The sequence below is a fragment of the Clinocottus analis genome, unplaced genomic scaffold (genome assembly GCF_023055335.1).
Source record: "Clinocottus analis isolate CAN_PGR_092001 unplaced genomic scaffold, fCliAna1.0.p SCAF_3, whole genome shotgun sequence".
In the NCBI taxonomy this organism is placed as follows: Eukaryota; Metazoa; Chordata; class Actinopteri; order Perciformes; family Cottidae; genus Clinocottus; species Clinocottus analis.
In genome coordinates this window covers 20,586,306-20,613,018 of record NW_027176042.1, presented here as the reverse complement: position 1 = coordinate 20,613,018, position 26,713 = coordinate 20,586,306, and the positions used below count along the sequence as shown (strand labels likewise).

The window sequence follows — 26,713 nt, the reverse complement described above, 5'->3', positions numbered from 1 at the left end:
GTGTTTCATCATATTTTAAAGGTAAAATGCACTTTTAAAATCCCAATTTTGACATTTTTAACCTATAGTTCAAGTCCAATCGATTGGTCAGTTACATGATCAGCTTTGATAATAACATATTTGTTTGTGATTCATGAAGAAAAAAAGGCAAATATTTGCTGATTCCTTCTCACATGACCATCGCTGCTTCCTGTTTCAGATCCGTGTGGCTGTAATATCTTTGGCTTTATTATTGGGAGAAAAACAAGTAACATGAAGACATTATTTTCGGATCTAGGAATCTGTGATTGACGTCTTTCACTGTTTGTTTTTTAATATTTCATAGTCAAAGTAAATATCCTTTTAATTTAAAACCTCTTTTACAGATATTTCAATAATGCAAACAACTGTAAACCCTAAAACCTAAATTGCAGCTTTAGCTGTCGATTCAGTAATACCAAGATATAAAGTCAAATTGTAAGATGAACCCAGTAATGAAATAAATAAGCGCGGCACACAGCGCCATGTGTCAGATTAATTTAAGAGGCAGCCCAAATGTTTTGGCAGGAGAGAACTGGATGGCTTCTGGCCAATCGCGAGATGAAAAACCGGTCAAAGGTCTCAGCCCACACACACTGTCACAAAGTCACACAAATGTCTTGTGTGACACCTCAGAGTGGAAGACACCCACACGTTGCTTCACATTTACTTCTGCTTAATCTTAATGGATTTCTCTGAAAGCAAAACGCCCGCCTGTAAAAAAAAAATGTGTGTGAAAGAGCCAAAAATGCCAACGAGTAGGGAGCTAGAGAGTGAGACGGAGAGGGGGGGGGGGGGGGGGGGAGAAGGGAAATGGTCTTATGGAGAAGAGACAATACAAAGTTAGTGTGGGTGGCCTGCCAAGCCTGCAAGAGAAATATCACTCTCTCTCATTCTGGCTCGCAAAAGATTCCCAATGGCATAAGCATGTAGGCCAAACTGTGACAATCTCTGTCCAATCAATGCCCTGTGGCCCTTAATTACTGAGCCGTAACCTCCGACAATAATTCATGCATTTCAAAAGCACACGAGATAATCGGGGGCATTAAAGCCCCTCTGGTCTGAAGCAAGAGTCGGAGATTGTAGTGAATGAAAGATGGCGAACAGAAGGAGACCTTTGCTGATTTGGGGGCTGGCACTCTTTCAGATTGAAGGGGCTTTTTTTTTTGTTTGTTGGAAAATTGCTTGCACCTGAAGAGGACAGATGTTGCATGAAGAACGAGCGATCTGTCATGAAATGTCTGGTAATGCATCGCTACAGCCGACATGCCTGAAACCTCACCAGAGGCGTGAGGGAAGATGAACGTATGCATCGGCGTGGGTCACTACACTGGCGGTGCATCATGCTGTTAACATATATGCACATTTAATCATTTGTGAAAGCTCCTCAACCAGAAAATGTGAGGATTTCCAAGTACGCACCCAATATATCATCAGCCAATTAAATAAAACACCTAATGTCACAGTGACATTATGAATACAATTAACTGTGATCCTGATTAAACAAGCCGGTTAAACATGTATTGACAATATTTACAAAGTTTTTTTTTATCTGTATATGTTTTATTCAACAAGAATCATTCCTTCACATCCATTTTATTCCCAGGTTTCACTTTATTTTGCTGTGACATGCTACTTTTCCTTTTGCTATCGAGGTAGTCCAATATGTCACTCGCAGATAAAAAATAACAGTATGATTGCACCAAATGTACATCTTGCATTTTGGGTTATTAGTCCCAACATCAAAGCTAAATTGTCTGTTTGCTGCTGTTATTATTTTACCTCTGCAACATAAAGTGCTCTTGTGTCTGAAACCTTTCATGGTTGAACATATATATTTGCTTTATTAAGGAAGGAAAATCATCAACTCAAAAGTCTGATTAGACGCTAGAGATGCAGCGATGCCATCTGGTATCAGGTACCACTATTTTAATCCATGACAATTCAGTACATCTACAGTATGTCTGCATTTATTTGTTATATTTTGTCACGCCTGACATGAGAGTGATCCCGGGCCCTTCCACACCGTACAGCTTATTCATTTAACACTGACATTAGATCTCCTCGGCATCGGTCCATACCCGAAGCCCAGGTTTCATAATTCGGACTGAAAATGTCGCGTGCATCCCGAGAAACTACACCTCTGATTAAATCAACACATTTTGGTTCATAACTTCTAAATTGAGAAACTTAATTCTTATACTTTACATCCATGGATTCCTTACATGGTTTCTACAGTCCCTGATGAAGCCCATGTCAATTTGTTCCCTGTTTATTTTCACAATATCCCCCCGAAAAAGAAGAAAAAACTTACATTTTTAACGAGTTGTTTAAACTGGTTGTTTATTTACTTGTTTCAGATATACGACGTTGTCCTATGCCAAGTAACTGTGCTTTGTATGTTGTATAGTGTCAATTTGGAAAAGCTCTCTGGTTTGACGTGCGGATTTATGATGTCAAACCAAAATTATAAACAACTTTGAACACAGTTGGATTCCTCCTCTGGACACCGTAGATATCTGTACCACATTTCATGGCAAGCCATCTCATAGCGGTTGAGATATCGTATTTACCACATCGGGCGTTATTTCACATTCATGTGCTAAATTTGATGAAAAACGTCTCCACACGCCATCAGGTAATTTTGCACCCACATTTATTTTAGAAATGACACCAGCACATCCCCCACTGTGCGCTTATTAACTTGCAAAGCCTAATTAATACATCCATTTGGCATGTATATAAATATGTGCGGCTCCATCATCAGCTCATCCCTGGTAATTAGTCTACTATTAATCTCAACCGAACACACCTGCTTTTTTTTTAATCTCTCCTGCACGTGAAGCGGAGTTGCACGGAGACGGCTTTCCGATTTGAGACCTGAGAGGAGAAAGGAGAAGTTGGGATTGGCATGTTGTATCTCCCCCCACCGCCTCATAGCAATTAACAATCACAAAAACCTATGGAACGCCCTGGGCCGGGATTAATAAACTCCTATCACGAGTTATTACATTGAGCCTATGAGGGGATTATCCCCGTCCTGTGAATGGATGTCTCCATTTCCTGGGTCTCCGTTTCCTCCGACTTAATTCACAGTCGGACACTCAGTCAAGCAGGTCAGGATTCGATCATAATGGAACATATATCTGTTTTTTTTTTAAAGTTGCTAATGGAAAATGGCATGAGGCATATACTGCGAGTAACAGCTAATGGAATGGACACGTAGGTCCGAGTCCTAATGTGTACAGACTCGCTCGGAGGGAAATCCATGTATTCCTGCCGGAGAGACGAGAAAGACTTTTTGTTTTTTGACTGATGAGATTTCCCGGAGGAGAAAACCTTGCACTTCAGATATTGGAATTGATTTGGTCCTCTGCAGCGGTCCAGATATTTACCTTCCACCTAATTGCGAGAGGCAAGACCCATTCAGCGTAGAAAGAATAAGACTCACCGAGGAGCAATGTATTTCTTCCTCCGGCGCGGCTTTTGGACCGACGCCACACCCTCCATTTAAAAGGTCCGGTCCGACCTGAGCTGCTCTCCAAAGTGGGTGTGACGCGACGTGTCGAAAAAAGATCGATTTTACACCAGGAGTATCTTCAAGTTCTTCTGTAATTGAGTTCCAAAATGGATCGCTGCAAAAATGTTTTTTTCGCTACCATTATGGATATTAGTTGTCTGGGACAAGCACTAAATTTGCTATTCATCACCAGCCCACTTCAAACGAGGGTCAGAGACAAACTCGCGAGTAGATAATTCTTTAAGCTGTACCCGTTCATGGAACCCACTCCAGTCCTTGAGTGAACACATTTCTTCTTGATTGCATGATGTGGCTGAGAGAATTACCCACCGAGTATTTCAAACACACTCGTGAAATCCTTTACAATCTCCCTCCGGATTGTTGAACTAGGCGGATACAAATGTGAGACTCAACCTCTCACTTGACATGTTTAACTATGAGCTGAAGGAGTGACCGCACAGGAGAACTTACCCACCATTTAACTGCGTGCGGGCGGGCAATTTTGCAAAAATGGCACTCATTGCGGCGTATTGACGTACAACTTTCCGTGTCTTGCAGATCAGGAGCGGATTGGAAAGGACTCCAACTATGAGCAGGAAGGAAAAGTGCAGTTTGTTATCGATGCCGTCTACGCCATGGCTCATGCCCTGCACAAGATGCACCAGGAGCTCTGCCCGGGGAAGGTGGGCCTCTGCGCCAAAATGGATCACATCAACGGCACTCACCTGCTGAAGAACATCCGCCATCTGAACTTTGCAGGTCAGTCACATTCATGGATACTGGAGTGCATGTTTGTCTCAACTGGAGAGGGATTGTTGCGTAAGCCTTTGAACGCACTCAGGTCAGTTTAGTTTGCGGTAATACATTAGTGACACAGTTAATGTACAGCTCAAATGCAGCTCTTAAATGTTTTACCGTTCTGGGAAAACCAGACTCAGAGTCTGCAGCCACTGCTGCACTTAGGCAGAGCGATATGCACGCTAACATGCTCACAAGGAAAATGCTAGCATGCTCTTGTTAGCTCGCCCGAATCGAGTGGCACGGCGCCGCGTCGCACAGACATTGACGTTTTATGAATATTACTGTCTTCGCGATTAAACAGTACAGAGGTATAGTTTCAACTCTGGCGGAATCAGTAGACGTTCAGCTTCCTTGTCCTGCTCTCACGTCATCGCAGATGATCCACTCAGTGAGATATGAGCGTGACCTCAGACCTCTGTGGGTTAAGCATGTATCACATTCACCATCAGTTTAGCTTGCAAAATACTATTTCAATTTAAATATAGGTATTCTGGCCTACACATCACATGCTTCAAATGTAAAAAAAATCATCTTTATTTGGGGCAGATCCTGGCAAAAATCACAACTTAGTCATTTAAATATGTTTGATTGAATGATTCCCTCCAATAATGGAAATCATATCACAATTGCAATATCAGTACAACATAATCCCATAAACATACTTTTTATTTATTTGTTGCATCATCATCAATCAGCCATCTCTGTCGACGACATCAACTTCATTCTGTTGCTTGACCCATTTTCCATTTCCTCAATGTCGCCATAGGTTACACCAGCTGTCAGTCAAGAGCACATTCACGACTGACGCATTAATAATGAACTGCTTTGACAGAGAAGAGCATTGGTCCTTAGTTTCATTCTATAGACACTGAAGCATTTTGAGACAATTAAAATCCCCTCTCAGAGAACTTGAGTATGCAGTGTTTGTACAGATAAATTATTCATTTGAACTCCTGCTCTTCAAGCTAATTTGTCATTCTAATATCTACTTGTTGCATTAGTAAAATGTCAATTCAATGTTTAATTCATATCTGAGAAGTGAAAGAAGGTATTTCCTTAAAACTATTAAAATGGTGACTTTAAAGGCTACAAAAATCAGTGTTTTGAGATATACATACATATAAATAGATACACACAGAGTATAAGGGAAGTTTTCTTCCACATGATGCTCAATATTGGTTCACATCAAAGTAAAGCCTCTGAGTAAATCAGGTAGAACAAGTAAATACTCTTCTTCAACAACAACCATTCAGATGCTCGTAACCTGCTTCTTCCCCAGCTGAGCTGCTGGGAATCCAATCGCGTACGTGAGGAAAACAACCGCTGGGCTGTTGTTCACAACATGGAGCCCGTTGGGTTCACTGGTTCTCCTGATCAGTTGTAAAACAGACAAAACTTCTGTTTCTGGTAGTCTGCGTCGAGATAAATGAGCTTTATATAACTGTCAACAAAGCTTATTTTTTAATTGGCGTACTCAGTATGAAATGTTTCATTTAATCTATATATCATTTGTTTTTTACACGATTGAAGCTGGCACGAGTTCAGAGTTTTTAGTTTAAAATGCAACCACTCTGGGAAAACATGGCAGCTTTTATTACTCCCTTTCAGCACGGATGTTGGATTTCTTCTGCAAGGAATGTTTGGAGCTTTGGACAACTAAATCAAGATATTGCAAAAAAAAAAAAAAGATTGATTATCGCTATAAGCTAAGCCCCATTCTCCCCCAGCCTGGTTTTCACAACAACAAAAACTTGTTTTTAAAAACGGAAACTTAATTATCTCTGCAACCACGTGGTTTATAAACTTTATTTAAATTGCTAAAATACCGCAACCCTTGTGTGAAGATACCAATGGCTTAAAAAAAGAAAAAAAACGTTAAGTTTAAGCACTTACGTAAATCTGTAAACTTGCGGCGACCGAACCATTTCGCTAAACTCGTGAGAAGTATTCTTTACTGCAGCGTTCGACATTCCTGCAGCTATCGCCGTCATTACAGTCACCAAAGTGGTTAGCTAGTAGCTCCTAGCAGCTAGCATTCACGGGAGAAAAATGACAGACAACCATCGTCTCTTTGCTCTGGAAACTCACCGAGTGTTTATTCAGCGCATGCGCACAACAGCAGCCAGTGTACACAGCTCATGTGAACGTGTGTTACTGCACCGGACACTCAACATGGCTTTGCTAGTCAGGAGTATGAGGCCGTGTTACACGGCACGCCATGCAATTGCATCAGCACGCTTCATGATATTGAACGTGTACATAAAACAACTTAACTGCTGATTCTGGATTTGCTGGATAGTGAATTATATTTTCGAAGAAACTATTTCCCTGTGTGTTGTGGTGTTCGTATGTGATGCACCAGTGACCACGAGCAATCGTCCCTTTTTTTTTTTCCTCAAACAAATCGCAATCGCGAGTCTGCCTGTAAAATAGGTCTTTCTTTGTTTTGTTATTGTGATGAATCATACTTGAGGCTGAGCCAGCAATAATCTATTGTTATGCATTTCTGTTTGTCAGCAGTTTTAGTGGACATATGCTAAAAATAATTCACATGTCTTCCTCTGCAGAGCTGCACAGCGCTCAGGAGGACCGTCAGACTCTGTCCATAGCTAATGCATTGTGTCTTAGGTCGCATGTGGAATGAAACTGTTGATAAAGGTCAAATGTCAGAGAGCTTTTCTTTTTTTTTTTAAACCAAAGGCTCTCACAGTGGCCATACACCTGGCATGCTCACAAAAGCATTTATCTGTGAAAGCTCAGTGGGCTGTCAGGGTCTCAACAGGGGACACAGTAAGCTCGCTCATGACAGATAACCTTTTAGAAAAGATGAAACGTAATCTGACGGAAGCATTCGCTCCGCTGAGATATTTTCAGTAGTCTGGGATTATCCGTGTGCTTTCCCCGGAGCCTTTGTATTTAAGTACATTTACTCGAATGCTGTACAGTACACAGACTAGGTACTTTTACTTTACTCGAGTATTTTCATTTGATGTAATTTTAGGATTCTACTCCACCTCAGAGACAATTATTTCACTTTTTACTCTTTACTCAAAAGATGTATCGGCACATTTGTTGATTTTCCAATGTGATTTCTCTATGTTTTTCTGCTGTGTTCCTTCATGCAGTACATTATCCTACTTCTTAAACTAAGGCAATAACAACAGTCATTGCTGTGGTTTAAACCCAAAGGAGTTCAAATTTAGTCAACCTTAAAAGTAAAAACGCAACATTTCCTGTTAATCCCAAAAACATTATGTAAAATAGTTCAACACTGACCGTTTTTCTGCATGATGAGTTATTTTTCTTCGTACATGTTTGTAATACTTTCACTTCAGTCATAGTTTGAGTCCAGGACTTTTCCTTGCAGTATTTTCATAGAGTGGTATTATTATTTGGACTCGGGTGAAGGATCTGAATACTCCTTCCACCACTCGATGTCTCTAAAGTTGGGGCTTAATTCTAAATCCTCAACTTTTCATGTGCTCATTTGCTCATTCAGCGGCAGTCGACAAAGCCGAGGAATCAAACACCTCCCGTCTTTGTGCTCCGTTTGACTGTCTTCAGAGCCTCTTTCTCTCGTTCCCACCTCGGCATCCGACGTGTCGAGGAGTCGCTCAGACTTCAATGAGCCACAATTGAATGAAGCTTCTCATCAGTGTTTCATGTCTCTCGCCTCCACGTCGGGGAAAAGGCGCGTTTGCTCCGCCGCAGACTAAAAAGCAGCGGCCTTTTCCCGCCGTCATTCTCACCAGGGACGGCTGTTTTGAGTGCGGCGTGGAGTCGAGATCTGAGGGTTTTCCCATCGCTGCACACCTGCCTCTCCCTCTCTCTCTCTCTCTCTCTCTCTCTCTCTCTCTCTCTCTCTCCTCACGCATGTGCAATGTCTTCATTGTTGTGCAGCTCTGAAGACGCTTCTGGTAGAGAAAATGTCTTTGTGTTTGTATTTTCTTTTCTTTTCCTGACACACCCACGCTCGATGTTCACAAAAAAAAAGGGTGATTATCAGCAAGAATGGACAGCGATAGATACAAAGCTCATTCATGTGGAACATTCAAAAGAAATACAGATATTAGTTGGTTTTTGCACAGATTACAAAGTGATTGCACATGTTACTAGTTTTTGTCTGATGGAGCAATCTGGTTTACTTGAAAAGGATTCAAATTTTCTTTAATCTATTATTTGAAAAAGCACGGATGGAAGAGTTACAAAAAGTTGGAGCGTTTTGTTAAAAATGTCTTGTGGCGGTGGGGGCCGAATATTTTTCTTCCTCCAAATTGCGGCGTGACATAAAAAAGTTTGAGAACCCCTGCTTCACGTAGTCGTCGTGGGATAATGCACATTTCCACATTTCATATCAACGTCACAGTTTTTCTTCTGTAACAAAAATGCTCTTTTCATTTACTGTTAAGTTACCGTCAGTTAAACTCGACTGACGCTCCACTTTCAAATCCGTCCCGTGACTCAAAGGCCGTGAAGCTCTGAATGTGAGACGGTGAGTGTTAATTTGTACTGAAAACAACTTAATCACACATTCTGTTCGAATGAGCGAAAACTCTATTTCTGTTTAAATGGAGAAAGTATAAGCAGGAAATGGGCGCGCTTGGCGCTGCGTGAAATGTACAAGCGCTAAATTTACCTCGTGCCACGTCTGCTGCACTTGTGGAGAGCGGAAGCGAGCCGACGTCTCGACATTGACGGAGGAGCGGCGGGAGAAAAAAAAGGACACACACCTCTTTCCGCGGGTGAAGTGTGTCCGTAGTAAATTCTGCATGACTTGCCCGCGTCCAGGTCTTTAAGAGTTAATGACCGAGAGGAGGGGCGGGAAAAGGCGGCGCCGCGGTTCACTTACGGTGTCCCCCCCCCGGTTGTGCGCCGGTGCAGAACGAGCGCATGTTGGATTAACGATCACTCGGGTAATTCTTAAGGTGTTTGGAAGAGAGGGAGCTGGATGGAGCGAGGGGGTTGAGCCAACACAACGATCATTAAATATTACATATAATCACAAGCACCTCATTAACCCCCAACGCTTCGTTGAGAGGAAACGAGCGCTGGTGCACACACACGCACACACACGTACGCGAGCGCGACCCCCGGGCTACCCTGTCACATTAGTGCACAGCCCAATGCAGCGGTGGCAGAAGCCTCTGAGGGACTCATTATGCCCCTGACTTAGTGAGAGGACTGTTTAGACAAGCAATTTGTGCCACATGACAGGCCTAATTCCTCATCTGCAACTCAAACATTGACCATATGCCCAAAACCGCGGCGCTCTCTTCACTCTTAATGAGGGGGACAACGCCGCCGCCTCCGGAACAATGGCAGCGACCCCGGGCAGTATTTCCCCACAGTGCCTTTAATCTGTCAATTCATTACCGTGCACAGGGAAGCCAGGTTTGTCTTCTCCGTTTGTTTCACCGTTATGGGCACCAGAGGAGGTGTGTGATGTCGTGTGCCAGCACACAATGCCATCTGAGAACTTCTCATGTGCCGAAATGTTGAAGTTGCAGCACATTATTATACTTATTTGGCTCTGGATCTGCTGCGTTAAGATGAAAGGAACACAAATTAAGTCATTTTGCTTTCACACACAGGCGACAGCTGAGAACAGCAACTTGGTTAAAAGAAGTAGATAACTACTTTTAAGTGGTAATATTTAGGGACATTGTTTTATTTTTGACACTTCCCAGAAATTATTTGAGCAGCGTGATCAATCCTGACTTGAATTAGTGGTGGTTGTTGCTGCTGTTGCTGATCACTCACCTCACTGATTCATTTCATTGTGTTGTCATGACCGTCAGACATGTAGCAGCTGATGTAGCACTGAAGAAGAAGCTCTCGTGATGTGAGCGCAGTTTGAACAACAGTCTTCATGATCTATGGGAAAAAAAGAAGAAAAAAATCTGATTTTATGTGTAAACACAATGGTCCCAAAATGAAAACATTAATTTTTAGTTTTTTTTACGGTCACTACAAAGCAAATTCTTTAAATTACTTTCATGTGGCTCAAACTTGTGTGTGTCTGTGTGTTCAAAATGAGTAGAAATGTGTGCATATTCAAATAACAGATGTCAATGAAAGGTACGAATATGAAAAGCCAGCGTGACCGAAAGACCCACGAAGCTATTAAATACAATAATCATATACTGACCACCATGATGGTATTCAGGGTCCATTTTGCTCTTTCAGTGTATGTCGTAGGAAAAAACTACAATCTTTGATAGAAAATATGACGGCTTACACATAGCGTAGATGTGCTTAATATTCTCATGTAGACATATTGCATCTCTTCTTTTATAAAGCCACTGTGATCCTCCCCTGATCATTAAACTGCTTTGTGATGTGGGCGGCATTGTCACAGATGCACGTCGGAGTGAAATAGTACGCTGTAATCCAGCGGGGCTGACTCATCAAGATGTGGATTAGGGCGCCGCATCTACCTCGAAAACAAAAAGGCAAGAACAAAAGCGACAAAAAAAGACTCATCAGCAGAAATCCATCCGCAGCAATTGGCCACGTTAGATGTGTTGTTCTCACTTGGTAATAAAACAGCTTTCATTTGTTTGACGGCAGAGAGCTTTCGTGTACGTTGATGTGAAAAGCAATTAGACGAAGAAGTTTTGTCCCTCTACGGAGAACTTTTCATGTTCTACCTTTATTAAATGGATCGCTTTACAGGAAGTGTGCTTCACCTCGTTACAGAGAAATCTGTGGTGGGCGACTTGACCTAAAAATGTCCCACTTCAATACATTATTGTTCTAACATTGTTGTAACAATGATGTTATTGTTATAACATTGTTATAGCAATGCATTCCTGTGTGTTCGAGGGCCGTTTGGCTGCAGAACGCCAGATACTGCTGATTTAAAAGCTGTGATCATCCTCAATGACATCTTTTAACAACCTTTTAAGTTGCAAATTTGTAAATCACAACCACAGCTTTCTCAAAATAAGCAAACCTAAACACTCCAGTGAAGGTTAAGGTGTGATCTAATTTGCTAATCAGACTTAATTGCCTTCTTGATTTCTGTTTGGTATGGGGGATGTTTTGTTTTGCTTGATCTAATCAGGGGCAATTAATGTATCCTTCATGCCGGCATCGTTTTAATTCAACAAGGAAGCTGTGGTAGCGATTAGTAGGAGCATTACATAATTGTATTACTGTATGACCCATTTTTCTTGTAGGTAGCTAGGTTGTTAGCTAGCTATTATTGCTAATTAAGACGATGTTGCCATTCTCAAGCCCACCTCTAACGCTCTGAGTGGATGGTTGTTTCTCCAATTAGGAGATAAAGGTGGTGATTTCAATATATGAATCCAGACTTGATGACCATTATAAAGAGCCCAAATCTTTTGGGCTGTGAAGGGACATGAACGGCAATCTTCGCCATTCACCAGCCCGACCTTCGCATCACTCACATTTCCACATCGCAAGCTGAGAGCAAGTCGGCAATGAGCAGAAGTCTTTATGCATTCAAATTGTCCAAAATGATCCTAATTCTCAGTGCATATGCTGAATGTTCTCATTAGGAAACAGTGGTTGAGAATATGTGCTCAGTCGTCTTGCCAAACAAGAGAAAAAAATGAAATAGTGTTTGATTCGCGAGCATAATTTTGATTTCTAATGTAGTGGAATAATAACTCGTATCAATGACAACACATTAGTTTGCTCTCGTAGAATCAACGCTCACTCTGCAGAACAAAACTCAACGATGTGCAGTAAATGATGATGATGATGATTGTTCTCTCCTTTAGGCATAGCTGGAAACCCGGTGCTCTTCAATGAAAACGGAGATGCTCCTGGACGCTACGAGATCTACCAGTACCAGATCAGAAACCAGACCTCCGAATACAAAATCATTGGCCACTGGACGGATCAACTCAATCTCAACGTGAGCGTCGCTTTTTTCAATTCCTGTTATGTTTGTGTTTACTGTCGAAAGTCCTCCGCCGGAGAAAAAAAAATAAATGTTTTCCCCAGCTCTGCAGCTGCGAGTTTGCTCACTGACTCCTCCCCCCAACCATTTGATAGCGCTTAGCGCCATCTTCAAAGGTGTAAATATCCAGAGGGCGCTTTAAATGATTAACAGGGCGAGCTGTGATAAAGAGAAAGCCATGAGAGCTTACGGACGGACATATTTAATATCACCTCTGCAGACGGCATTGCTGGCTTCCAAAAAAACAATACTGTGGGCAGGCGGTGTAATGAAGTAACAGTAAATTACACGAAGGAACCAAAGAAATTCTGTTTTGACGAAATGGAGAGGAAGCCCTGGGCAGCCAGACGAGAGTACAATTGAACACATAAAGCAGCTTGAGAGGAGCTTTGCCTTCTTTACCTCTTTCAACTACATGTGCCGTGGAAGAAAAAAGGAAAAAGCGTTTGTGGTGGGCACCTACTGCGGGATGTGCCAGTTCTGACTCTTAAGCCATATTTAATTAGCGTTCTTTGAGTTCTTAATTAAATGCACATTTAGAGACACATTTAACGGCTTTGAATGAACAGCCACAATTGAATAAAATTGATAACGTAACATCAAAGGGAGCGGACACGTTTGAAATGACGTATTTAATTCATCTGTGCAAGAATGCTTGTAAAAAAAAAAGGTGTGTGGGGGTGTGTGGGGGGGGGGGATCCACAAGAGGAGGAGTATCCTAAAACAAAATTCATCCATTTCTCTTCTGATCAGAGACAGGCGCGGTATTGATTTATTTTTAACACAGACAACAATTTACGAGGAGAAACACTGTCAGTTCCCTTCAGAAAAAAAAACAGTATGCTTCCTTCTTTCTTTGGAAAATTCAACCTCGCACTGGAAGACATTTGACCCCTAGCTTTCCCTTTTCCACCCAACACCCAAGTAAATAAATAAAACCAAGAAGCACGGGGAGTTTACAGAATGGTACTCCGGGCCAGGTTCAAAACACTCACACGGTAAGTGGCCACTGTAGACTTTCCTTGACCCCCAGGTGGCCTGGAGGGGCCTCCTTTGGATCGATAAAGCAACATGTTCTCTACATGACAACATTTTAAAAGGATATGAACAGTTTCGTTCTCCACAAACGTCTTCTCTTCTGTCCGTTGACGTCTGTCCGTGTTCCCCTCGCCTCCTTTCGCAGGTCCGTACGATGCAGTGGCCCGGCGGTGTCCGTCAGATCCCTTCCTCCATCTGCAGCCACCCCTGTCAGGCCGGCGAGCGCAAGAAGATTGTCAAGGGCATGCCTTGCTGTTGGCACTGCGAGCGCTGCGACGGCTATCAGTACCAGGCCGACACCTACACGTGTAAGATGTGCCGCTTTGACTTGCGGCCCAACGTGAATCACACCGGCTGCGTCCCGATCCCCATCGTTAAGCTGGAGTGGAGCTCGCCGTGGGCCGTCTTCCCCGTGCTGATTGCGGTCGTCGGCATCATGGCCACCGTGTTCGTGGTGGCCACGTTCGTCCGCTACAACGACACGCCCATTGTGAAAGCGTCCGGCCGAGAGCTGAGCTACGTGCTGCTCACTGGCATCTTCCTCTGCTACGCCACGACGTTCCTCATGATTTCCACCCCCGATGTGGGAATCTGCTCCCTCCGGAGGATCTTCTTGGGTCTGGGCATGAGCATTAGTTACGCCGCCCTGCTCACCAAAACCAACCGTATCTACCGCATCTTCGAGCAGGGCTCCATGTCCGTCAGTGCGCCCAGGTTGATTTCTCCAGCCTCCCAGCTGGTCATCACGTTCACCCTGGCCTCGGTGCAGCTGCTCGGGGTGTGCATCTGGTTCGGCGTGGACCCCTCCAAGGCCATTATTGACTATGAGGACCAGAGGACCTCTAACCCGGTGATGTCTCGTGGGGTGCTCAAGTGCGACATCTCTGATCTGTCTCTCATCTGCCTGCTGGGCTACAGCATGCTGCTCATGGTCACCTGTACGGTCTACGCCATAAAAACCAGAGGAGTGCCGGAGACCTTCAATGAGGCCAAACCCATCGGTTTCACCATGTACACCACCTGCATTATCTGGCTGGCCTTCATCCCGATCTTCTTTGGCACTTCACAGTCCACGGAAAAGGTACGCTTACAACTATTTGCTAACTCACGGCATTACTTAAGAGTCTTTAGAAATCTTCACAGGCACACAAAAGCTTCGTTAATACCAAACCTGTTAGGTTGCTTTCTTTGTTTATTGCTTGTTTGTTCACAAGAATGTTTGCAACACCAATGCAGGAGTGTGCAGGTACAGATAAAGAAAAAGTACCGTTGGTGGAAAATACTTAAGTACATCTACTGAAGTACAATGTTGAGGTACATGTTGTGCTTCTTTACACTTATACTTCATTACACTTCAGTGTACTTTTAATTCCACTACATTTCTCTGACTTCTATGATTACTGGTTACATTGCAGGATATATTTTGTAAGTAAATTATGAAGCATTGTTAAAGATAAAACCAGAACTTCCAGCGCCTTTTGGTCTCATGACCCCTGCAAACAAAAGGACATCTTCCTGTCATCTCCTTGAGTGCCGGACACGTGTTGCCTGCGTCTTCAAACTGTAACCAGTTGAACCAAATGATTTTTCCCTCATTGTTTCATTTTCTTCTTTTCCATTTAGCACCTCTAGACCTGTCACATTTGTCTTGTGAGGGTCTTGACCCACAGATTAGGAACTATTGAATTAAACTAACCAACAGTATAATAGGCACTTACAATTAGGTCAGCTACATTATAATATATAGTATTATAAAGTGTAATTTTACTGTAAGACTCAGTTGTAAGTTCATTCTGCTGCTAATGCCTCTGCACCTTTACTTGCTTGAACATGTAATGTCAGATTTTTTTTTATAAATTGTAATACCACAATTTAAAAAAATACTCCATTATGTAAGGTTATAAGTAGTTCTTCCACTACTACACATAAGTCAACTTATTTTTTTAAATCAGCAATGTTTAAATGTGTCTTTTAGTCCCATGAAGACCTCCAATGTTCTTGTTCTCCTCGCCTCGTGTTTCATATGCACTAACAACATACCGCATGTGGACACAGAGTTGTATAAGTGCATTCTGTAATAACGCCATGCAGGCCTATGACTCACACACTGTGTATGTGATGGCTGTATGCCACAGTGCATTAGAGACTCCTGAGCTGTTTACACAAAGACGAGATCGCACTCGTACTCTTGGGTCAAATCGATGTGGCCCTACCTCGTGGACCTGGATCGCATCCAGTCGGAGCTCTGGGGCGCTGCAGGTCAAGTGAGATACAAAACGAGGGGCATGGAAACGGAGGGCCGGGCTTGGAACTCACATTCAGCGGAGACAGTCTGGGTTGGGAGCCAAAAGGGGTAAAACAATGACGGTTAGAAATGTGTAGATCCACTTGAAAGAGGTATGTTGGCAGTGCAACAAAACGGGCTCAGTGGCTACAAGAGAGGACAGTGGTGAGGGGAAAATCCTCATATTGGCATGGACACTATCGGCGGTGCCAGCGTGGGTCTGACAGATGCAACAAATTAATCCTTACCTCCTCCCCTCCGGGATTAAACAAAACAATGCATCAAAACGCTAGCCTTGAAAACTGGCTGCGGTAGTTAGCTTTGTGGGAAAGAGAGAGACCAATTGTGTGCATTGTGTCACTGCTCAACGTCCCAAAAAATAATGACCACTGTATAGTCGACTCCTGCATTGCAGGAAATCTGCATATGACTGCAGCCACATTGAATTATATTAATAATGTAGTATGTGACCAGCAGCACAATGACTTCATATGCTGCATGTTGTGTTACACCCACAAAGTTCAAACTGCTGTGAATCTGCATATTGGCCTTCTCTTGCCCCATAAATCTCCCGCTGTTAACACTAAAATTGAGCAACAGCAGCAACATGTTGAAAACAATGAGAGACCTGCTGCGCCCGCCAGATGCTGCTTGTTACGCTGCAGTTACTGAAATATATCAAGGAAAATGTTACCGAAATGTCAACCGCAGCTCTGTCACGATACGGTCTTGATCCGCGCGCACAGTAAAGAGAATCCCGGAGAAAGTCCGAGTTCAAAGTGCATGTTGTTTTTATACTGCGACTGTTGCACGTCTTAAGTCGCATGTCAACAGCAGCCGTGGATATCAGCGAGTTCTTTGTTTAATCATTCCATCTCCTCTCTCTGAAGATCAAAGAGAATTATACAATCACAGAGGGAACAGCCTTTTTGGAGGATGAGGTAATCCATTAGCTAGCATGGCTTTGAATAGTGAAATAGAAGTGGGGGGGAAAAAGTATTTAAGGGTAAGTGAAGCCCTACTTTTTGTTTCTTCTTCTTCTTACAAACCCTGAAAAACTTCTCGCTCACCCTGATTAAAGATAGGCACTCCAAATGATATTGTTCACTCATTAATAATTATTTCCTGTGGAAAGATGAACAAACAATGTCGAGGAGATAGTTTCACTTTTGTTATTTGGAAAACTTCTCCCATTGCCCTCGGCGTTGTTAAGGTAAGACATGAAATGGAAGATAAAACGGAAATCTGGCTGCAGGGAAATGTCCTACATTTTTCCTCATTTAAGAGAGAATAATCATATTTAATATAGAACCAAAAGGACTGTGCAGTCAGAAAAAAACTTCACTTAATTCACAGTCTAATACGGTTTCGTCTAGTCAGACCATGCAGCAGGTTTGTTATTGAGGAACGTCCTCCCGAGAACAACAACTTGTGTTTATGCTGAAGTGACAGCGACAGTGTTGTGACGCTGTTTACCTGCTTGTTTCCTTTTTCCTTCTCCCTCTTCTTTTAACCACCACCATGACGGTTAACCAACCTTAACCCGGTGGTTGTTATTGTCATCGTGACGAGGAAGTAGTCATTTCAACACAAACCACGATGACCATAAAAGAGATTTGTTCATGTGAATAGATGCACTTTGAGGTACTTTTATGGATCGTCCTCGGCCACTACATTAATTTAAAGAGTTAGCTTGTTACTACGAGATTTAGATAATTAATGCAAAACTATAAAATCTCTCAACCACCAATCTCTCAACCACTTTTATATCACGTCAGAAGGTAATCAAGAAGAAAACGTGGTATTAATCCCCAAAAAATTACAAAAAAAACATGTTGGGTATCAAATTAAACACACAAATCAGGGCTACAATAATATATAATCCCCATGTACAACCTTTTAACACAACTCAAACAATAAATAGGATTAGGGGTTGGTGTTGGGGCTTGAAGGGCTAATATGTAGCACGTTGGAAGCACACATCCAAGAGAAAGCTACAGGAATAGTGGACAATATAGTGACATCGAGCGGAAGAAGCTTAAACTGGCCTTTGTGCTAAATGAATACTAATCAGTATAATGTATTGCTATATCTTGTGTACTTTTTAATTAAGTATGATTTTTGAATGCAGGGTATTAGTGCAGCATTTTCACCCTGCAGTATTGCTTTCTATTTTCTCTCGAGAAGAAGATCTGAGATGCTTATTCCACCATCCTTCCAAACTGAATAGTTATGCCGCGGGAAGTTAAGAACAATTGATGTCACCATGGGGATGGATCAGAAAACATCTAACAGTGTATGTAAGACATTTTAAAGTTGCCACTTTTGTAAATAAAAAAAAAACCCTTTCACTGATTCGCCGAGCGCTTACATAAAAAGAAATGTTATTTAGGGAATTAACACGTCAAAGCAAACACACCTCATGATCATTTCACTGTAAATGACAGACCCCACAAAGCCTCCGCATCCCACTTCGACGCGTCTTTTAGAGCAATTAAATGCTCCACTTCCTCCGGGTCTTGATTTACCTTATCGAGCCGCCCGTGTGCTCGTCGCCACTGCACGAGCGGGGCCTCAGCGCTACAAGCGCACGCCGTCTCTTATTTGTCATCTGGCGCCAGGATAAATGCAACAAATGCCACGGGAGCCTCTCGCTTATCGATCAAATAGGGACATCTGCTCCATCTCCGGAGAGCGTGGTCGCCGAGCGTTGCCGCGCTCGCGTCAGGAATAGACGCGACACCTGCTTACCTGGAGAAGCAGTTTCGAATCGGCGGCGGCGGCGGCGGCGGCCTCAAAGACAGGAGTGAGAGGCGACGGACAATGGCGTGCATGGGAATGAGGCTTTCGGCACAATGGGGCCCGGTTCAAATTCAATCAGCCCACACAAAGAGGTCCTGCCATCACGGCGCGTGAATGGGCTGGTGAATCGAGTGGTTTCCTGTATTTCCCCTATGAAGCCTCCGCCGCGCCATCGGCATTGTCGGCTCGACCGCGACAACAACAAAAAACTGCTGTTAGTGCACTCGGCAGACAAAGAGGACGGGGAGTGGCAGCGAGTTCAACGGGGACCAGATGTCAGACAGGAGGGTCCCCCCCCCCCCCCCCCCCCCCACACACACACCCTCCGCTACCTGTAACCACCTCCCCCCCCGGTCCCTTTCCATATCTCCGTCTTTGTCACTTTTCAGTACAAAGGCACACGGCGTTACTCACAGTAGCGTCCCCGCAGGCCCAATAACACGTAATGAAGATTGATGCTCCGGAGCGGCGGGAGCTCGGCAACGTCTCCGAACCTCGCAGAGCAGTTTGTTGTGTTCGTTAGGCCTACGGCGGAGAAGCCCTCTGGGGTCGTGGCCGTTGACCTCCCGGGTGCTCCGACGATAACAACAACGAGCTGTGAAGCCAATCAGGGCTGGAGAATTGTGATCTTTATACTCGACGTTCTCCCAAGAAGCCATGTTATTGTGTCCCTTTGGGCTTCTATTTGTTTATTAGCTTAATTAGAAGTGCAATTATATTGAATGCTCATGGAGCAAGCCCCTCTGTTGAACGTTTCCGCAGCATGCTGAGCAATAAGGCAGTTGCTTCGTGTAGAAAGTAGTTTGCGTCTTGCAGCAGAAGCTCTCCAGAGTCGCCGGTCGGAAATAGAATCTGTTTACGTTTATTAACCCTCAAATTAATCTCACGTTATCAGCCGACACGGACGTTCTCAATCAGTTCGGAGACTCTGCAGCGATGTGGGAGGCCATTACCTCTCATCATATGTGTGATGATGGAGCCCCATTGTTTCCCTCTGCGTCTAATTAACGCCGCCACACACCGCTGCTCCGACGCCATGTTCCGCCTCAGGCGAGATCCGCCGCTTGCGACGCGGTGCGTGCGTGAGGCGTACGGCGACGGGCTCGTGCACGTCAGGATTGCAAACGGACAATGAAGCAAAATTACCTCCAGCTCCATGAAGCACTGCAGGGGGGGGAAATAAACTGATTATACTTAATTATACTGATTTAAAATAAGGGCTGGACAACAACAATGTGGTCATTGTGTTTAGAGCTGAACTTGTTAATGAGCAAGGTCGATACATCAGGACAGGATTCGTGAATATCCAATTTTATCGACACATAATATGTCCGGTGATGAAGATCATTTTGTACGAGAATGAGGAAAAAAATGTTTAGATCATTTAGAAACAAGGAACATATCTTTGGATATGAACAGTTTGTTCACTGATATCACTTTAAAAAAAAGTCAATATCAAACACTTTGTCACAAATCTTTAATAACTCCCTGAAGTTTTTTTGTGAGTAAATATTTGTGTATTTAAAGAATTAAATAATGAATACCAACCAATATATAGTGATCTAAAATATTCAGGATGTATAGATGTATATGCAAATAGTTTATCTGCAGATAATTGCATGATGGAGTAGTTGTTGGTTGCAGCCTGAACCTTTTTATAGTTGGAATGCAACTTTGCATTTTATTGAATTATGAGCATTTTATTGTTAAATCTCTCTCAAATTAGGGTTGAAGATGTTTTTATACAATATTGGGAGCATTTAGATTGCCTTTCAACGGCCCTCAACATGGCGAGAGCGGAGCCGGTCGCTCGCACTCGACGGCGCCAACAGCGGCACGAGTGCCTGAAGAGCCAACAGTGTTTACCTGAGGGGGAAGCAGAGGGGGGGGGGGGGGGGTGAGGGGGAAGGAGGGCTTTGCGGTCGATCGGGGTGACGATACCGGCTTAAACCGCCGCGTGATTGCAGTTCAGAGCGACGCCTGTGAGCCAACCAGTGGGACCTCTCATGCAGTAACCTGTGCTAAAAGACAACAACACACACACACACACACACACACACAGAAAGAGAGACAGCGACTTGGTTCTCTGCTCAGGTAGACTCAGGTGTTACTCCACTACGCCTTGACACAGAGAGTGCTGCTCCATTAATGCTCTGAATCCTGAATATTCATCACTCCCTCAGTTTATTCGTACAGTGACTACGAGAATGTCCCATTTCTGCCTGAGAGGTGGCAGAGCATTAGTTTTTCTCTGTTTACGCCAGCAGCAGCTCGGGTTCAACAGTCTGTCCCTGAGGCGGCAGTGAACTGAGCCCAGAGCGCTTCACTGGTTCACGCTCCCTGCCGCTGGGAGGGAACCACTGCAGCTGTCCCTCCGTCACACAGCCGCCATTCTTTCATCCCCGTCTCCAGCCAGCAGTCCAGCACGGTACCGAGGACTGGCTGAGACGAGTTGCGGCATCACAGAGAGCCACAAATATTACAAAAACAAATGTATATGTTCAAGGAGAGGTCACATCTACCTCTACGCTAAACGTTCCTCTGCTTTGGTGGAAAACCAGCAAGGCCTTACAGGGCTGGGGGTCACCCAGTGGCTCCATAATGAAGAGGTACGAAATGATTACATCCAAATATTTACAGTACAAAAGCCTTTCAGTGGCAGCCTGTTTTAGTTGCATCTTATATCAAAGCCCGAGAAAAGGTCCTGATCTGCTAGCACGCATTAAGATCATATATTGGAATTCTTTAGTCAGCAGCGGTTTAATTACAGTTGTAAATCACTTCCCGCAGCAGTGTTTCATATTGAAAATCTGCTCCGTCCTTCGTTCATTCAGAGAAAATAGCAATCATTGCTCTATGGGAATTGTTTTTTGATTTGAAGAAATATACTTCTGCTGCTGTACTATTTAATAAACTGCCTTTAGAAGACTGGAACTGAACACGAGCCTTATTAAATGCCATCATATGTAATAAACAAACAAAAAGAGCTTCCGCTTGAGGCAGAGTAAGAACCTAAGAAATAGTAGTGATCGATTGTGCTGTTTACAAAAGCAACAGACGCAGACCAGATGCTGCAACGTCAGGCTGCTGGATCAGAAGTGGCAAGTCGACAATCTAGATAAACGAACTCTACTCAAATGACAATTATCAATTTCACCCTTTTGTGCTGTTTATTGGAAGACAACGCATTTATCTGCCTTGTAAAGTCGAGTATATTAGAATACTGCTTTCCTGAGATGCTGACTGCTGCCAGCTCCTGCACACGTTAAAGTGAAGACACTGTAACATTGTGTTGGAGCCCTCCAAGTCATTATGTCATAAATATACTCTGAATAGGAAGTAGAAGCCTCAAACATTGTTGTCATTTCCAGTCCTACATTGTCACTTTCTTTTTAGAAGGTTAGCACACAGCAGTATTTCTCAAATCCATCACAGCTGATACGAAGCCACGAGACATTTACCTCAGCTATTCCAGTATTTAGCCCGCAAAATAAGTGAAATAATAATTTCCTTTTTTAAGCTATATTGAGCTGCCATTTTGTGCAGGTGAAAGTGGCCTTTGCTGCATATTTCATCCTCATCCTCACTCCATGACTAAACTTAATAATTATTGATCAAGCTGCTTATTCTACGTTGCTTTTGTTGCATTTGTGCATTGTTGGCGTAATGAGAAGAACAGGAAAGTCTCCCATTGCTGATCGCATAGTATATATATATATATATATATATATATATATATATATATATATATATATATATATATATACCCTAAATGAGATTATTTTGTTGTTCTAGGTATTTGTAAGTGTGACCGCATACAAGCAAATGTTGATTTGTATCTTTTATTGTTCCTATTGGATTTTATTTGAATGTCGCTGCCGGCCGTGTTTCCTTTGGGATAAATATTTTTCCCCCCACCCGCCTGCTCATAAGTACGGTTTTACCAACGTGCCGTGAACGCACCGTTACTGTGACGAGGTAGCAAACATCAACAAAAAAGAAGCAAAAAATAGAGTTTTACAGAACTCCTTTTTTAAAAAATGTCAACGTTTGCGTTGACGTCTGCGGCATCATTAAACTGTAACTTGTGTCAGACAACTTGCAAAGTAATTCTACTCACATGGCCGGTCAACTTAATACAAAGTATAGAAATTACACAAACTTTCCTTCAATGTTTTCCTGAAGATGACTCATTAATTTGCTGCAGCTTTGCAAACAATTAAAAAGCGAATGAGCGCGCGGCCCGTCCCCGTTGATTCAGAGGGTTTGACCATGTGTAACATTTTCACAAGCTTGTATACTTTCTTTTATTGGCTCGCTTGTTGCCAGTGAGAATGGGATCCGATCGGCTCCCGTTATCAAATGTGTGTTCAGGTAGTCGTGATGGCCATATTAAAACTAGCATGGCAGAAAATTAAACAAACAAGGTGGCCTTGGCTGGTTCAGTGTGCGCCGTAAAAGCAGATGAGTTGCTGATTTATAGGAGTTTTATAACACCGCAAGCAGTAAACACTTGTGAGAGCTTCTATCGGACGCAGTAGAAAGAACTTCAGCAGCAGCTTGGCCGACTTACGGGTCATTGGATGATCTAATTAGAACGATGCGCAGCAGATGTCGCCTGTGCCGCGCAGGTCCCGCGTAGAAGAAAAAGGTGCAGAAGAAGTTCAACTCTTTGCGTTTGCCTCTTGCAGATGTACATCCAGACCACCACGCTGACCATCTCCGTGAGCCTGAGCGCCTCCGTGTCCCTCGGGTTGCTCTACATGCCCAAGGTCTACGTGGTCCTCTTCCACCCCGAGCAGAACGTGCCCAAGCGCACGCGCAGCCTGAAGGCCGTGGTTACCGCCGCCACCATGTCCAACAAGTTCAACCCCAAGGCCGGACTCAGACCCAACGGAGAGGCCAAGACCGAGCTGTGCGAAAGCCTCGAATCACAAAGTAGGTATTGAATGCTAATGAGGGGGCTAAGAGCGACTAAGGACCCGCCGTTCTTTTCTTTCTCGGGCTTGTTTTGTCCTTCAGTGGCTGTAGATCATACACAATTGATGCAGAGATATGAAGCAGAGAAGAAGATTTATTAAAATATATGTGGCATGTTGTGTAACACCTCATTGAATCCAGTGCACACTGTTGTCTACTCACGTTTTATTGACCTGCAAAACATATTCTGCAGGTCAATAATAGATCAATTCTACTTCAGTAAAACCTTGATTGTCATTTTCTTTTCATCGTTTCATTGAATTTAGCGCCTGAAATCTAGCATCACATGCTAAAAAGGTGCCTTCCTTCTTTGGCTGTCGCTCTCTGTATTTATACACGTCGAGTCCTGAAACAACGAGCTCATCACTTCACCAGTCACAAGACATTTTTGATAATTGAAGGGTTGTTGAAGTCACATGATTCAAACTAATAACTAGGTTGTTCTCTCTTGGTGCTGTTCGGCATAAATAAAGTGTTTTTTTATCGACAAGTGTCACAATCAATAAATCCAGCGATTTATAAAACGTCAGAAGACCCGTTGACCTATTCAAGCATGTTTTTGTTTAACCTCGACTGTATTCAGTTTGGTCTCCGATGTCACAAAGAAAAGGATAGCGTCGTCTCATTTAAGCAAACTGAATCTACTATCAAAATAATAACCCTTTAAATGACGGTATTAATGAATTGGCTAATCGTTTCTGCTGTAGGGTAAATAGATGTCCATGTCAATAAAGCGCAACTATTAATCAAACATCTATCCTTTCTGAAGCAGCTGTGTCTCTCCGCTAGTGCCTGCTCCTGTAGCGCCGATACGCTTGCTCGGTGGTACAGTATCAGTGACACGCCAGCGAAGTAAATAACGACTTCTTAATCGCTCATGTCTGTCAAGAGAGATGCTTTCCCGGCGTCCGGGCCCAATAACAAGGACATTGAGCCTTTTGTCAAACATTTTAAAGCTGTTTTTCAGTCCTCACCTTTCAACAGTCGCGAGAAACGTTTCCCTTCATAGGAGAATAAAAGAGCCGACAGCGCATTTAACATTTACAGAGAAATGTTAATATAAACACTGTGACAATGCACTGTAGTAACAATGGCACATTGTGGTGAGGCCTCCTCACAATAGATGGACGTAAACACACATTGCGATCCTGCTTTAACTTTCCGTGGAGGGTTAAATGGAGGCCTTTTTTTTTTTTTTTTTTTTGTACAATGAGTCAGAAGGCAAAGGCGCAGAATTGATAGCCGGCAGCAATTTCTCCTGATGGGGTTACCGTTTACAGGCGCTGTACAGTCCATGCCCATTTGAATAAGCACCATTTGTCATTGTCATCGCCACCGCGGATACATCGCTTGATGAAATTGAAAAATTCCCGTCCTGGGCCGGCTCCCACAACTGCCGCGATCCGGTGGCGATATGTCAGGATTTATCTGCTCCACCTCAGCGAATCAGCTCACACAGTCAGGGGGAACAACTGGAAAGTTGAAGCCTGATAGCTGAAGGAAAAGGAGGTGTGATGGGAGAAGGAAGGGGGGGATGAGGGGAGGCAGACAGTTGGCTTCACTAAAAGCCCTTTCTGCTGTAGGTGCAGGCATGTAATCAGGGGAAAACATACCAAGAGCGTCGAGGGATTTTTGGGAATGATTGGCATCGGCGCTGCACTGCAGCATGCCGACTAACAAGCAAATGAACACATTTTCCGCCATTTCTTTTTTTTTTTTTGTTGACATTTCATCTTACACTTGTTGCATCAGGGCGACGAGGCTAAACAAAAACACCCACATGCCCTTCAATAATCTTCTGTCATCGAGACCACGATAGTAGAATCTCAATATAACCTCTCCTTCGTTTTCTTCTCTTTTCAGCTTTCCCAACAAAGCAGACCTACATCAGCTACAGCAACCACGCAATCTAAAGGACAAATGTACTCATCGTAAATTGCCACATTGACGGAGAAAAAACATGCGGTGGTGGGAGTTTCGCACAGCCGGCATAGAAAAATGGATGTGTCGTTGTGCGGCCGGAGATCACGGAAGCGTTTTTTCCAAATGCGTGAGACTTGGCGAGGAGAGAGAGAGAGAGAGAGAGAGAGAGAGAGAGAGAGAGAGACCACGGGAGATGGACAAAACAGGGGACCAGAACAGATAACGGTACGATTGCAAGGTTCCATCTTCTGTCTGCCTCACAAGAATAAACACACACACACATAAAAAAGAAAAAAAAGAAAAATACTTGCATGGCAGAGGCTGATGGATGGAGCTTTCCTTTTGAGTGTTTACATTTCAGCTATGCCCTCTTTCAAAAACATCTGTCATCTTGAGCAGTGCTGACGGAAACAGGACTGAAATCCAGAATATGTTCAGGTGTTCTCAATGTCGTCTGCCAGTTTTGAAAACTGTAATTAATCGTGAAACCCTCTCAACGCATCACCCGGGATTAATCAACACCAAAAAGGCATGAAAACACGGGCCGTGGATTTCTAACGAGGGTGGGAGGGGCTGGTGTTTTGTTTTTATTTTTCCAAAAATGTATTTTCCGGTCTCCCGAGTCAAAACGACTGGATATGGCGGTCATCTCAACAACGCAAACAAATCTGTGCCAGACAATTTTTTTGGAGGGGGGGGGGTCGGGGGGGGGATTTATTTTCATCCCTCTTTCAGGTTTCCAGTGAGTCAATAAGATGGAGTACACATATAAGACGGTCTCTGCCAATTTTGGAGCATGCCAGTTTCAACATCCTGTGTTGTGTCGTTTGAAAAAAAATAATAATAATAATAATGAATTTAAAAAAAAAAAAACAATGAAAAAACTAAAAGAAAAAAATGATATCTTTGGAATGCGTTTAAACTCTGTTGCAGCGTTGTTAACAATTGTTTGGGCCCGGGCCTATTGTACGTTTAAAAAACTGTTCTCAAATGGTGAAGGTCTAGTGAGTGATTATTTATCTGTGCTTAAGTGAGGCCATGATTTGTATTACCAGCTAGCCGAAGGCTGCCACTGCCCTCCACATACCTGGATGTGCTTTGAAACAGCGGCTCGTGGGTTAAACATCTGCAGTATTTTATCCAGGAGATGTTACTGTAAGCTGTCGTCCAGGATGACCCTCCCATCACTGCCACCAGCTGTTTTTCTCGGGGTCACACGTGTGTGTGTGTGTAAGGGGTAAAGCTTAGCTTGAAGAGATCCATTAGGACGGGGAATTAAGATGAAGTATGCCCTTGAGAGGATTGTGCAATATGACCTGAAGGTGATCTCCGTAATGGACCAGCTACTGAGAAGATTCATTACAACACATGTCCAACCCTCGGGCACTCTCGGGATAAGGGGGAGGTGTCGGGA

At 43.4% G+C, this 26,713-nt stretch overlaps 1 protein-coding gene across 1 annotated transcript in view; it reads left to right on the top strand.

Moving 5' to 3' along the window:
• The window catches only part of LOC137795910 (metabotropic glutamate receptor 4-like), a 152,272-nt gene extending 126,293 nt beyond the window's left edge, over positions 1–25,979 (top strand). The window contains exons 7-11 of the mRNA XM_068593475.1: positions 4,097–4,297; positions 12,091–12,227; positions 13,456–14,391; positions 23,088–23,334; positions 25,240–25,979. Of these exons, the coding sequence (XP_068449576.1) occupies positions 4,097–4,297; positions 12,091–12,227; positions 13,456–14,391; positions 23,088–23,334; positions 25,240–25,289 (1,571 nt within the window). The 3' untranslated portion in view covers positions 25,290–25,979. The remainder of the gene's footprint in view (positions 1–4,096; positions 4,298–12,090; positions 12,228–13,455; positions 14,392–23,087; positions 23,335–25,239) is intronic.
• The last annotated feature ends 734 nt before the right edge of the window (positions 25,980–26,713 follow it).